At 39.9% G+C, this 9,284-nt stretch overlaps 1 protein-coding gene across 5 annotated transcripts; it reads right to left on the reverse strand.

Annotated features, from left to right (window-relative positions):
• Positions 1 to 2,057: 2,057 nt before the first annotated feature.
• On the reverse strand, positions 2,058 to 5,800 carry dmrt2b (doublesex and mab-3 related transcription factor 2b). 5 transcript variants are annotated; one of them, XM_044360507.1, is made up of 4 exons: positions 5,600 to 5,799; positions 4,839 to 5,228; positions 3,792 to 3,894; positions 2,058 to 2,976 (listed from the first exon to the last, which is right to left on the reverse strand). In XM_044360507.1, exons 2-4 carry the CDS (start codon positions 5,220 to 5,222, stop codon positions 2,126 to 2,128), a joined length of 1,338 nt encoding a protein of 445 aa, XP_044216442.1. In that variant the 5' UTR covers positions 5,223 to 5,228; positions 5,600 to 5,799; the 3' UTR covers positions 2,058 to 2,125. The 5 variants fall into 5 exon arrangements, with proteins under 5 accessions (XP_044216442.1, XP_044216444.1, XP_044216441.1 ...); XM_044360509.1 differs by having other exon boundaries at positions 4,839 to 5,260; XM_044360506.1 differs by having other exon boundaries at positions 5,524 to 5,799.
• Between the last annotated feature and the right edge of the window lie 3,484 nt (positions 5,801 to 9,284).

The raw sequence follows: 9,284 nt of genomic DNA on the forward strand, positions 1-9,284 counted from the left end.
GACTCTTTGTCATGTCTCCCCCAGTGCTCTCTGCCTCTTTTCTTTATTTTCTCCCATCTTTCCTGTCACTACCGCTGCTGATAGAGTCTGTATGATGGAAATATGAAGATTAGAGTGAGAGAGACACGCCAAAGCAAAGCTTTTCTACCCTGGAACGAGTGAAATCAATCCGGCTGAAATGGAAATGAGGCACAACAAGAGCGTGAACAGCAGGAGTGCCAGTGGTGGGCGACAAACGGCAGAAGGCAATGAAGGAGAAGGGTTGAGGGTGAGAGCACAGAGCTGTTACAAATCTAAAAACATGTTTCAACTTGTTGAAACTGCTTTGTCAGCACACTGGCCCCAATCCAATAACCCCCCTACATCCTCATTCTCTTTCCTTTCCTCCCCTGGCCCACAAAGGAAAATGTTAATAAACTGCCGATTGCAGATCGAATCAAACCTTTCCAAAGAGCACAGAACAATAAAGCTAATCTGTCTGTCCCTGGCACAGTCCTAACAAGAACGGTGGAACGTGAGTGGCATTTGAGAGCGGGGTTGCTATCTATTAAGCCACCACACACCTCGTCTAAGGACACTCCAGAATGAAACATGGGGGAACTAGATAAATGAGCATTTCCCCTAGCTTTGCCAGGGGGAAAATTGATTTATATCCTCTGTGTTATTCTTCACAGAAGTCATTATCATCCCTTTGTGATTGATGCTTATCTTTTTATCATCATAGTGAAAATGGCAATTTGCACTCTCTGCGACAAAGAGGTTTTAATATTGTAAAATCTGTTCTGATAGTGAGCAGTAAAACACAATGGCACATATTCAAGGCTTTCAGACTCACAACCTCATCTTCCTTTGTACCAATCTCGCCTCTCTGTGAAAAGACAGGGAGAAAGGCATTCTGATATGCTGGTAGATACAAGCAAACAAAGACACGGAGCAGTGCGCTATCACCTCTGTGTTGACGCCACAAGGTCCAGAGTTGTCAAAAGTATCTGACCTCCATCTCTGTGAGATTACAGCGCCAAACAAAAAAACGGAGAAGGAGAAAAAAAGTAGAAAGCGGATATAGATCAAATGCGTGTTCAAACAAACCCTGGCGTCAGGCATAGCATACAATAAAGAACAATGTCGCCTAGGCAACGCTAGCACCCTCCCATCCCCTTTGGTGACTATTCCCCATCTTCCCTCAGTCTATTGGTGTGATGAAATGATACTGTATGAAATATTAAACAGTATGCCATATGATCAGTGGGTTTTAGGTTACAAAATTATAATGACTTCAGTCTGACAAAATTTGAAGAAAAATAGAGCAATGAAACAAGAATTAATAATGTATGCATATTTCTCACATGGTAAAAAAGGAGCAAACAGATGCAGAAATATCCAAGTTAGAATGTTTTACTGTCAGCCCTTTCTGTGCTATTACAGAGACATTTTTGAAAAATCTTTGTCTACTGTCTTCTTGGCACACCACCTGCTTCACCTCATGCTCCTCTCATTGTTAGTTTTCCTATGAGTTAAGAGAGATTTCTGAGCCGCACCTGGTTTGTTTTGACACTGCAATGCCCGAGAGGAACACAGAGATCAGCCAGCCACATCTATACTTTGATTTAAAAATCAAAGAATAAAGTAAGGAACGGGAACAAGTTCAAACAGTACTTGCCTTTTTCATCAACTTTGTTTTATGTGTGTACTGTATATTTCTTCTGCAGGAAAAGAGAATAAAATATGATTGATCCGAGAGGGTCAAAGCAGAGTGCTGACAGAGGAGTATAAAACAGTATTACATTTGCAAAATGTATATTTGTACAAAATATGCTCAGTGTATGCAAGTAAATGAAAATATAGTAATGAAGTACATATATACAGTATATTTCATTGTAATATTTTTAATTGTAGTTAAAGTATAGCAAAATACATTTTCATGAAATATAAAAAATACAAACACTGTAATTCATGTTCTGGAAATCGTTTTTAAATATTTCACCTATTGCCACTTTATGGCCACAAGACCTTGTCAAGAAAACCTGTAATACAACTAGCCATTTTTATATTTATACCCTCCACATCAATTCTTAGTCCGCACATAAACAAAGTGCAGTGCACCACTTTCCACTGCCTTTGCCTGTCAGGCTCTCAGCAGAGCCTCCACAGAGAAAGGTAATGGCCTCACAGCTGGAGTCCTGACTGAGCTGCCATGAGAGCTCTTGACAGAGTCGGCATGAGAACCTGCCTGGGTGACAGGAGTGTCTGCGCACCAGCCCTTAGCTGTCAGAAGTGAGGGATCAAAAGTCCTGCTGGCTGCACTGATATCTGGCATGCCCTGGATACCCTGATCTGATCCAAAAATTGAGCGTGTAATGGTTGAAGAGCCACTTGAGTCTATTATTTCTGTTGGTTTTGAGGGCGCTTTGACAAGATCCAGACCTGTCAAGGTGTTGTCATGATGTTTGAGCCTTTGTTGTGATGGTAGACGTATCAGTTCTGATTGGTCTTTCTTCTCACAGCCTTTCCAGCCACTCTGCACCTCATCCTCCTCCTCCCTGCTGTGCTCTGCGCTTCGGCATAACAAGAAGTCATTATAGTCACCTTCTATAGTTGACCTGCTCTTCAGTTGGAAGAACTGATAGAAGTGGAAGTCACACTCATACAGAGGCTTATATTTATAAACAGGCACATAGCTGGATGTTCCTGCAGTGTTGGGGTCCTTGTTGAGCGGGCAGCAGTGAAGGCTCGGGGAAACGGGCTGGGGTGGAGGGTGAAGCATAGGAACGAGGGCAGAGGAGGAAAAGGTAAGGTCACTCTGTAGCTCTCGCTGCCTCAGCTCCCGCTCCAGCATCACGTTCTCCAGTTCCTTGTCAGCAAAAGCTCTCCTCTTCCTCATCCGGGCGCTGATAGAGGGACATGTAAAGTGGTCGCGCTGTGGCTGCTTTGACCAACAGGAGGTGTTGTCCTCCAGCGGCACAACGGGTTTGAGCCCTGCATAGGGAGCAAAGCATACAGTTGTTATATATTCATTTATTTAATTATTTATCAATAATGAAGTTGTTCCAACCAATTAATTGTTGTGTTTATGTTTGAGTGCTTTGTTGTTTATTATTTTAATTATGCAGTTGGTTAGCAGTGTCATTTTCGCTTTACCGAGAGCACAGGAAGCCTGAGAAGACAAAGCCTCCAGCAGGATTTGACTGCAAGCCAGTGGGTATTAATACAATTTATGTATTACCGTAATGGCCTATTGTTGTGAAATAGTGAAGCCATAGTGATCAGGTTTGTTTAGATAAATTATGGGTGTCTAGTGTTGGGTAATTACATCCAAAAAGGAGAACTGGCAGCGTGAGCCCAAGCAAGCCCTCTAAATGCATTTTTAGTAACAATGTGTTTATCTTTATGTAATGCATACGAGTGTGTCAAAGAGCACTTGTGTTAGGGTTGAGTGCTTGATCAGTCACCATCTGGGGACATATTTATTGTTTATTTGGACATTGTGAGGACTATAATCCATCTGGGGACAAAAAAACGGGTCCCCACAAAGTCAAATACATATTTTAGGGTTAATATTTCTTTTTCGGTTAAGCTTTGGCTAAGGCTTGAACAAGTGCTGGGGTAAGACATGGAGTGGTTATAGTTAAGATTAAGACAAAGCACACAACACATTCAACAAGTTTAAGTAAATGTGTGAGTGAGTTTCTGTACAATTTGAAAATGAATAAAAATATAAAACTGCACTTTCCATCACAGTCTGGAAGATAAGAGGTGGGCTAACGAGAAAAGAAATGTTAATTAAACTTTACCCTGCAGGATGCTCTTAGCCAGGATGCTTGGCTCAGCTGCTCTGGTGTAACGCTGATATGCCGTCCTCCGCAATGGTGCTGCACACCTAACCCCCTTCTTACCCTGGGAGAGGCAAGGGAACAAGAATTAGACATTTGGACATAATCATATTATACTGAGACTATGCCTCAATGGTAATTAAGAAGAATTAATACATCATATAAGAGAAAAACAGAGATCTTTATGATTTTAAGATCTGAAAAACTGTGGGATATTTGGCATTTTTGTAAATTAAGTCACTTTGCACAGTAGCATCTAAATTTCCTGTCTTACTCTATACATGCCATTTGAATCAATTATACTTTACTCAACAATACTTAATTGATATGACACAATTTCAACTACTTATTGGCAAAGTTAATATTTTATAATTACAAAATTTACGTTTTGCCTTCAGTTATAAATGCAGACAGCTCACTCAAATCCTTAGAATAACATTTTGTCTTCCTTAGAGACCTAATTGGTAAAACATTGCTCAAATATTGTTAAAAATCTGATGTAAGTTCTTTATCTTATATATGAATAGTGAAATAAATGTTACAAATCTATGCCTTCAGCCTGTTATAGTTCTGCACCTTTATTTGGGCATAAAAAATGTAAACTTTTCTTTATGGGCTTCCATGAGATGGTGAGAATTCTGTCACACTTATCAGCTGAAAAGTTAGATAATAATTGTGTAAATCCAGGTTTCAGCCTTTATTATCCAGACTTCTGAGAAGTGTAAAAAAATTATGTGTTTTGCTCTTTTCAGTAAAGGCATGCGGAGAGCTAAAAACGAATATAGTGTTAAATAGAAAGATGTATACTGATATTCATCTCCCATTCATCATTTTAAAGCCATTAAGCTTTCAATATTTTACATTTTTCCCCAATAATTTATTCCCTTCCACAGTCACATATTACCCTACAACATTGTGATTTTACTCTTTGTGGTTTTTCTGTCAATAACTCTTGATAATCACCCACTCATGGTATACCCATCAGTAAATCATTTTCCCATTACTGACCTGCCCTTGTGCTCTCCTCACCTCCGCAGCCTGTTGCCGCCTCAGTGCGACCTGCGCTGCCATGACGCGCTGCCGCTCCACCACCAGCAGGCAGCAGGCACAGCGACAGTCCCTCCAGCGGCAGAAGCGTTTGTGGCCTTTCAAACACGAAACGACGCCGTGGTTCCGACAGCGGGCACATTTGGGGCTCCGGGTCATCTTGCGTGGTTTCTGCTGCTGGCGCTCTGGAGACAGGGACATTTTATTCTCTGCTCCGTCCCCGGGGCGGCCGCGCTGCACAGGGCATCCGTCAGGATTTGTCACGTCAACTATTTCTTCGGATTTTAGTACATTAAGTTTTGCTGTGGTCTCCAGCTGCAGGCCTCCTTCCAGCTGAGCGGACATCTATGACTAGTAGCACCGGAATCTCACTTTTAATCTGACTTTTACGCAAATGATGCAAAAGGATTTTGAATCAAGATACAATTAATCAAACGTGGTTATGGAAGTTAGGCTACAGATAAAAGTATCATTATTTTAAAAAAACAAAAACAAATTTATCTGCCAAAATTTTCTCATTAAAACCCAAATAGGTCTGATAAAATGTTATTTTACGCACGTATTTTAAACACGTTAATTAAATAATTAAACACTACAGCACCTGCAACATAACTGACTGACACAGGTAATGTTAATTGAAACATACCAGCTTCCATTAGACACAAACTCAATCGACGCATTAAGAGTGTGAGCCACAACTTTACCGCACACTAATAGCCTACCTATTGAACACCAAGCCGTGAGGTGTTGTGTCCTGCTCCAGCCCGTGGCTACATGACAGTGTTTTAGGGTGGAAACTTTGCAGCCTACCGCCAGACGTTTGAAATGTTAAGCCTCTCTCAGCTGCTCTCTGACGCTGTTTCCAAGAACAAGCGGATAGTAGACCGGGCCACAATGCCGAGCTCCTGGCGCAGAACCCATGAGCAAAGATTTGGGGAAGCCCATTTGCAGCAAAAGCAACTCTCCCTATAAACCCCTATACCTGCCCTGCCCTGCCCACCTTCCAAGTTGTTCTCATCTTTCAAAGAGATTTGGGATCTTGCCAGACCCACATCTCCAAATTACATGCGTCATTTTAAGCGATAGATTAGCATTTATGTTCAAATAAAAAACAGAAAGAAAGAAAAATTTAGCAGAGAAAATAAATGTCATGTCATGTATTTAATCGACGATAATATTCATTAAACATATCTAATATTTACCAATTACATCAATGGTACAACAATCACTACTGTTATAAGTAATGATATCCTTATTATAATTATAATAATGTAGTAATATCATATACAGAGAGAGACCAGGCGAGCCACACTTGCTTTAAAACATACAATTAGGTTATGTGCCCGTGAGGGTGCATATATGTGTGAGCTATGTGTTTAACCAGACTGATACAATATGGACTAATTACGCACGAGCCTTGGGGGAAGAAGGCTAGTGGGGAGATAAGAGAGAGAGAGACAGAGAGAGAGAGAGAGAGAGAGAGAGAGAGAGAGAGAGAGAGAGAGAGAGAATTACATTTTCCTATTACCTAGGAGTCATCCTCATACTCATATTTATTCATAATACCGTTAAATAATTCAATGATTTAATGGATCTCTTGATGTTTCTAGTGTCGCCATTTCTGGGCTTAAAACGGAATAATCAAAACCATTGAAATACATAAATATTCCCACTTAGTAAAGGTTGTTTAGAAGAGAGTTTTTAACATAGGTTTACTAAGAGTGAATTATTTTAATTCTCACCTCTTTTAATAATTGAATCAATGTAATTTGATGCTGATGTCAGGTAAATTATTACTTGATGTAAACATAGTACTAATAGTTACTAATACTAATTATTTATTATCAATACAGGCTACTGTGCTTATCCTTGGACTGTCATTTGTAGCATAGGCTACATTATGCATACAGTGCTTTTCATTGGAGGTTGGTGGTATGCTCTATTCACCACCTCAGCAGCATACACTAATGCTAATGCAGTGCTAGGAAACGTATTATATTATAAAAAAGAGCTGATGCTTCCTTGACCTATTACCATGAAAAGCTCTAACATACAGTTCAGCACCACAGACTCCACTGAGATGGTATGAGAAGTGTGCTCCCTACTGGTTAAACTGTGTAATTACGCCCAGGGTAAAACTCCCTGAGGATGGTAGCAATCAGGTCTAACTTCATCACATCATTGGCCAAGGTTACAGAGGGATAAGTCACATATTGCACTCAACTGCAGGATCATCCAGTGTCATCCAGACCAGCTTGTTAGCCAGAATTCCACAATGTGGTCCAACACTGAGCAACCAGAAAAACACATGATCCTGCTCTCCTCCACTGAACCCTTCAGAGCTTTCAGCCTACAGCCAGACTTGTTATAACTGCACACCCTGACAGGACAAACTGAGGTTGTTCTCCTCTACAGGCATTACACATTTAGCTCCTGATCACTAATTATTACAATTATTACTTCATGCTTCAGGCTAACGATGATTAACTCATTATCCACATAGCCATACTAAAAACTGCTTCAAAAGTATTTAAATTGCAGATGCCTACTGCACAATGTGCTTCTTCCGAGAGATATTCTTTCAAAACATCTGAGATTTAATGCAACATACTCATGGTTTGGATTGTGCAGAATCCAATTGTTTTTATTAGTTTAATAAATTGAATCCACAAAGTCTTGTGCCTTTTATAGTTCAGATATTTAGCAGGTAATGTTTTCTGTGAGTTTATTTACTTTTTCAGCAGTAAAATTAGTTGATGCACTGATCAAAATAAAGGCAAAGAACCAAATATATGTGTAAAGGTCAGGGTCTTTGCCTAAAAATATTTACAACTGACCCGATTTACAACTGTGTTAAAGTGTTACTGAGATAAAATCTTCTATAAAAACCTCTGTCTAAAAAAGGAGTGTTTCTGAAGAGAGGTTTGAAATACATATACAAGCCTATATATTATTTTCACACAGGATCTCAGGTGGAATACCATTTTACAAAGCCCTGGGGCTCAGGTGGCAAAGACCCAGTCACCTTTGGTCTTGATCCCAGTCTTTACCTTGGCCAGAAGTGCCCTGCCAGGAGATTTCAGACTGTTATATGGCTCATAAAGGGTTAAAAGATCAGATATCAAAGATATAAGTAGGAGCCAGATCCAGCTGAGCCTCAAAATATAAAGTAACCAAAGTGGTACAATCCATTCTAAAACTGAGTAGTACAGAGATGAACTGTAGTTAGTGTGAGCCTCTGATTCTTCGTCATTGTCAAAAACCTGACAGTAGAATTCCAAGTTATGTATGACTTTGTCGAGTTAAAAAAATTAAAATTGTCAAAGCAGCAGTACAGAGCAGCTGTATCGCATGCTATAGTTATTTTCCACAACTTTAACAATAAATGTGTATGAAGACAAAGGCTGGTGGGAATAGGAAGTATTTTTATTATCTAGGAACCTCTGTCAAAACAGCAGGAGCCTCCCACCATTTCAGATGAAAAGCAAGTCATATTAGTATGTACTATACACTACTGAAAGGATAACCAAACAAGCAACCAGCATGTAAACTCCATACCAAAGAAAATATCAATATATATATTTCTATTGATGCAAACGTGACAAAATATCCCTATGCGGAAAATAACATAAAATGTTTTTAAATTACACAATCTCAAATAACTTTTAAATGCTTTTACTACAGTGTCTGTGTGTGGCAACTATATTATGATAAATGATGATATGATATAAAACTACTTGGTTAAGGGATAGGGAATGATTGCCTTCATGCTTAAACAAAAACCAACGTAGACTGTTGGTAGAACTTGGGATACAAAGTGGAGTCTCCCAAGTCAAAGTTACACATCTGCATGAACCTCCTCCTCCATACTTTTTTTTTTGCAAAAGTATAACAACACAAGACCACTTCTGTCTTTGGTACTGAGAGTGAACAGCCATTATTCACATGACTGCAAGATTCCACTTGTCAGAAAAACATAAGCACATAATTTTAAGCATTTTAACAAACCGGCAATGCTCTAATTTTTCTGGTGACAACAGTCTCTAAATCACTGAAGGGGGAATGATTGCTGTTGCTTGCTACATAATGGGTGGGACATGATTTTGTGCTGTATATACATGGAAAACAGCTAAGTACCCCCGTTATTAATACCATCAGCTCTGCTGCTGCCTGTAGATAGGCAGTAGAGTGCACCTCTCGAAGCCCCTTGACTCCCAAACAAATTGAGTGTCATCAGCAGTGACATATTACTCTGGCATTCCCATCACACATCCTCCCCTTCCCTGCACTCTATTCTATGTCCTGCGGTTGTACAGAGAGTTGTGCCCATCCACTTCCATTTTCGTAGCAGAGATGGAGTTTGACAGACTCCTTGGCTCCCACCATTCGGCCTGCCAGTGTGTCCTC

Source organism: Thunnus albacares, chromosome 9, assembly GCF_914725855.1.
Source record: "Thunnus albacares chromosome 9, fThuAlb1.1, whole genome shotgun sequence".
Taxonomy (NCBI): Eukaryota; Metazoa; Chordata; class Actinopteri; order Scombriformes; family Scombridae; genus Thunnus; species Thunnus albacares.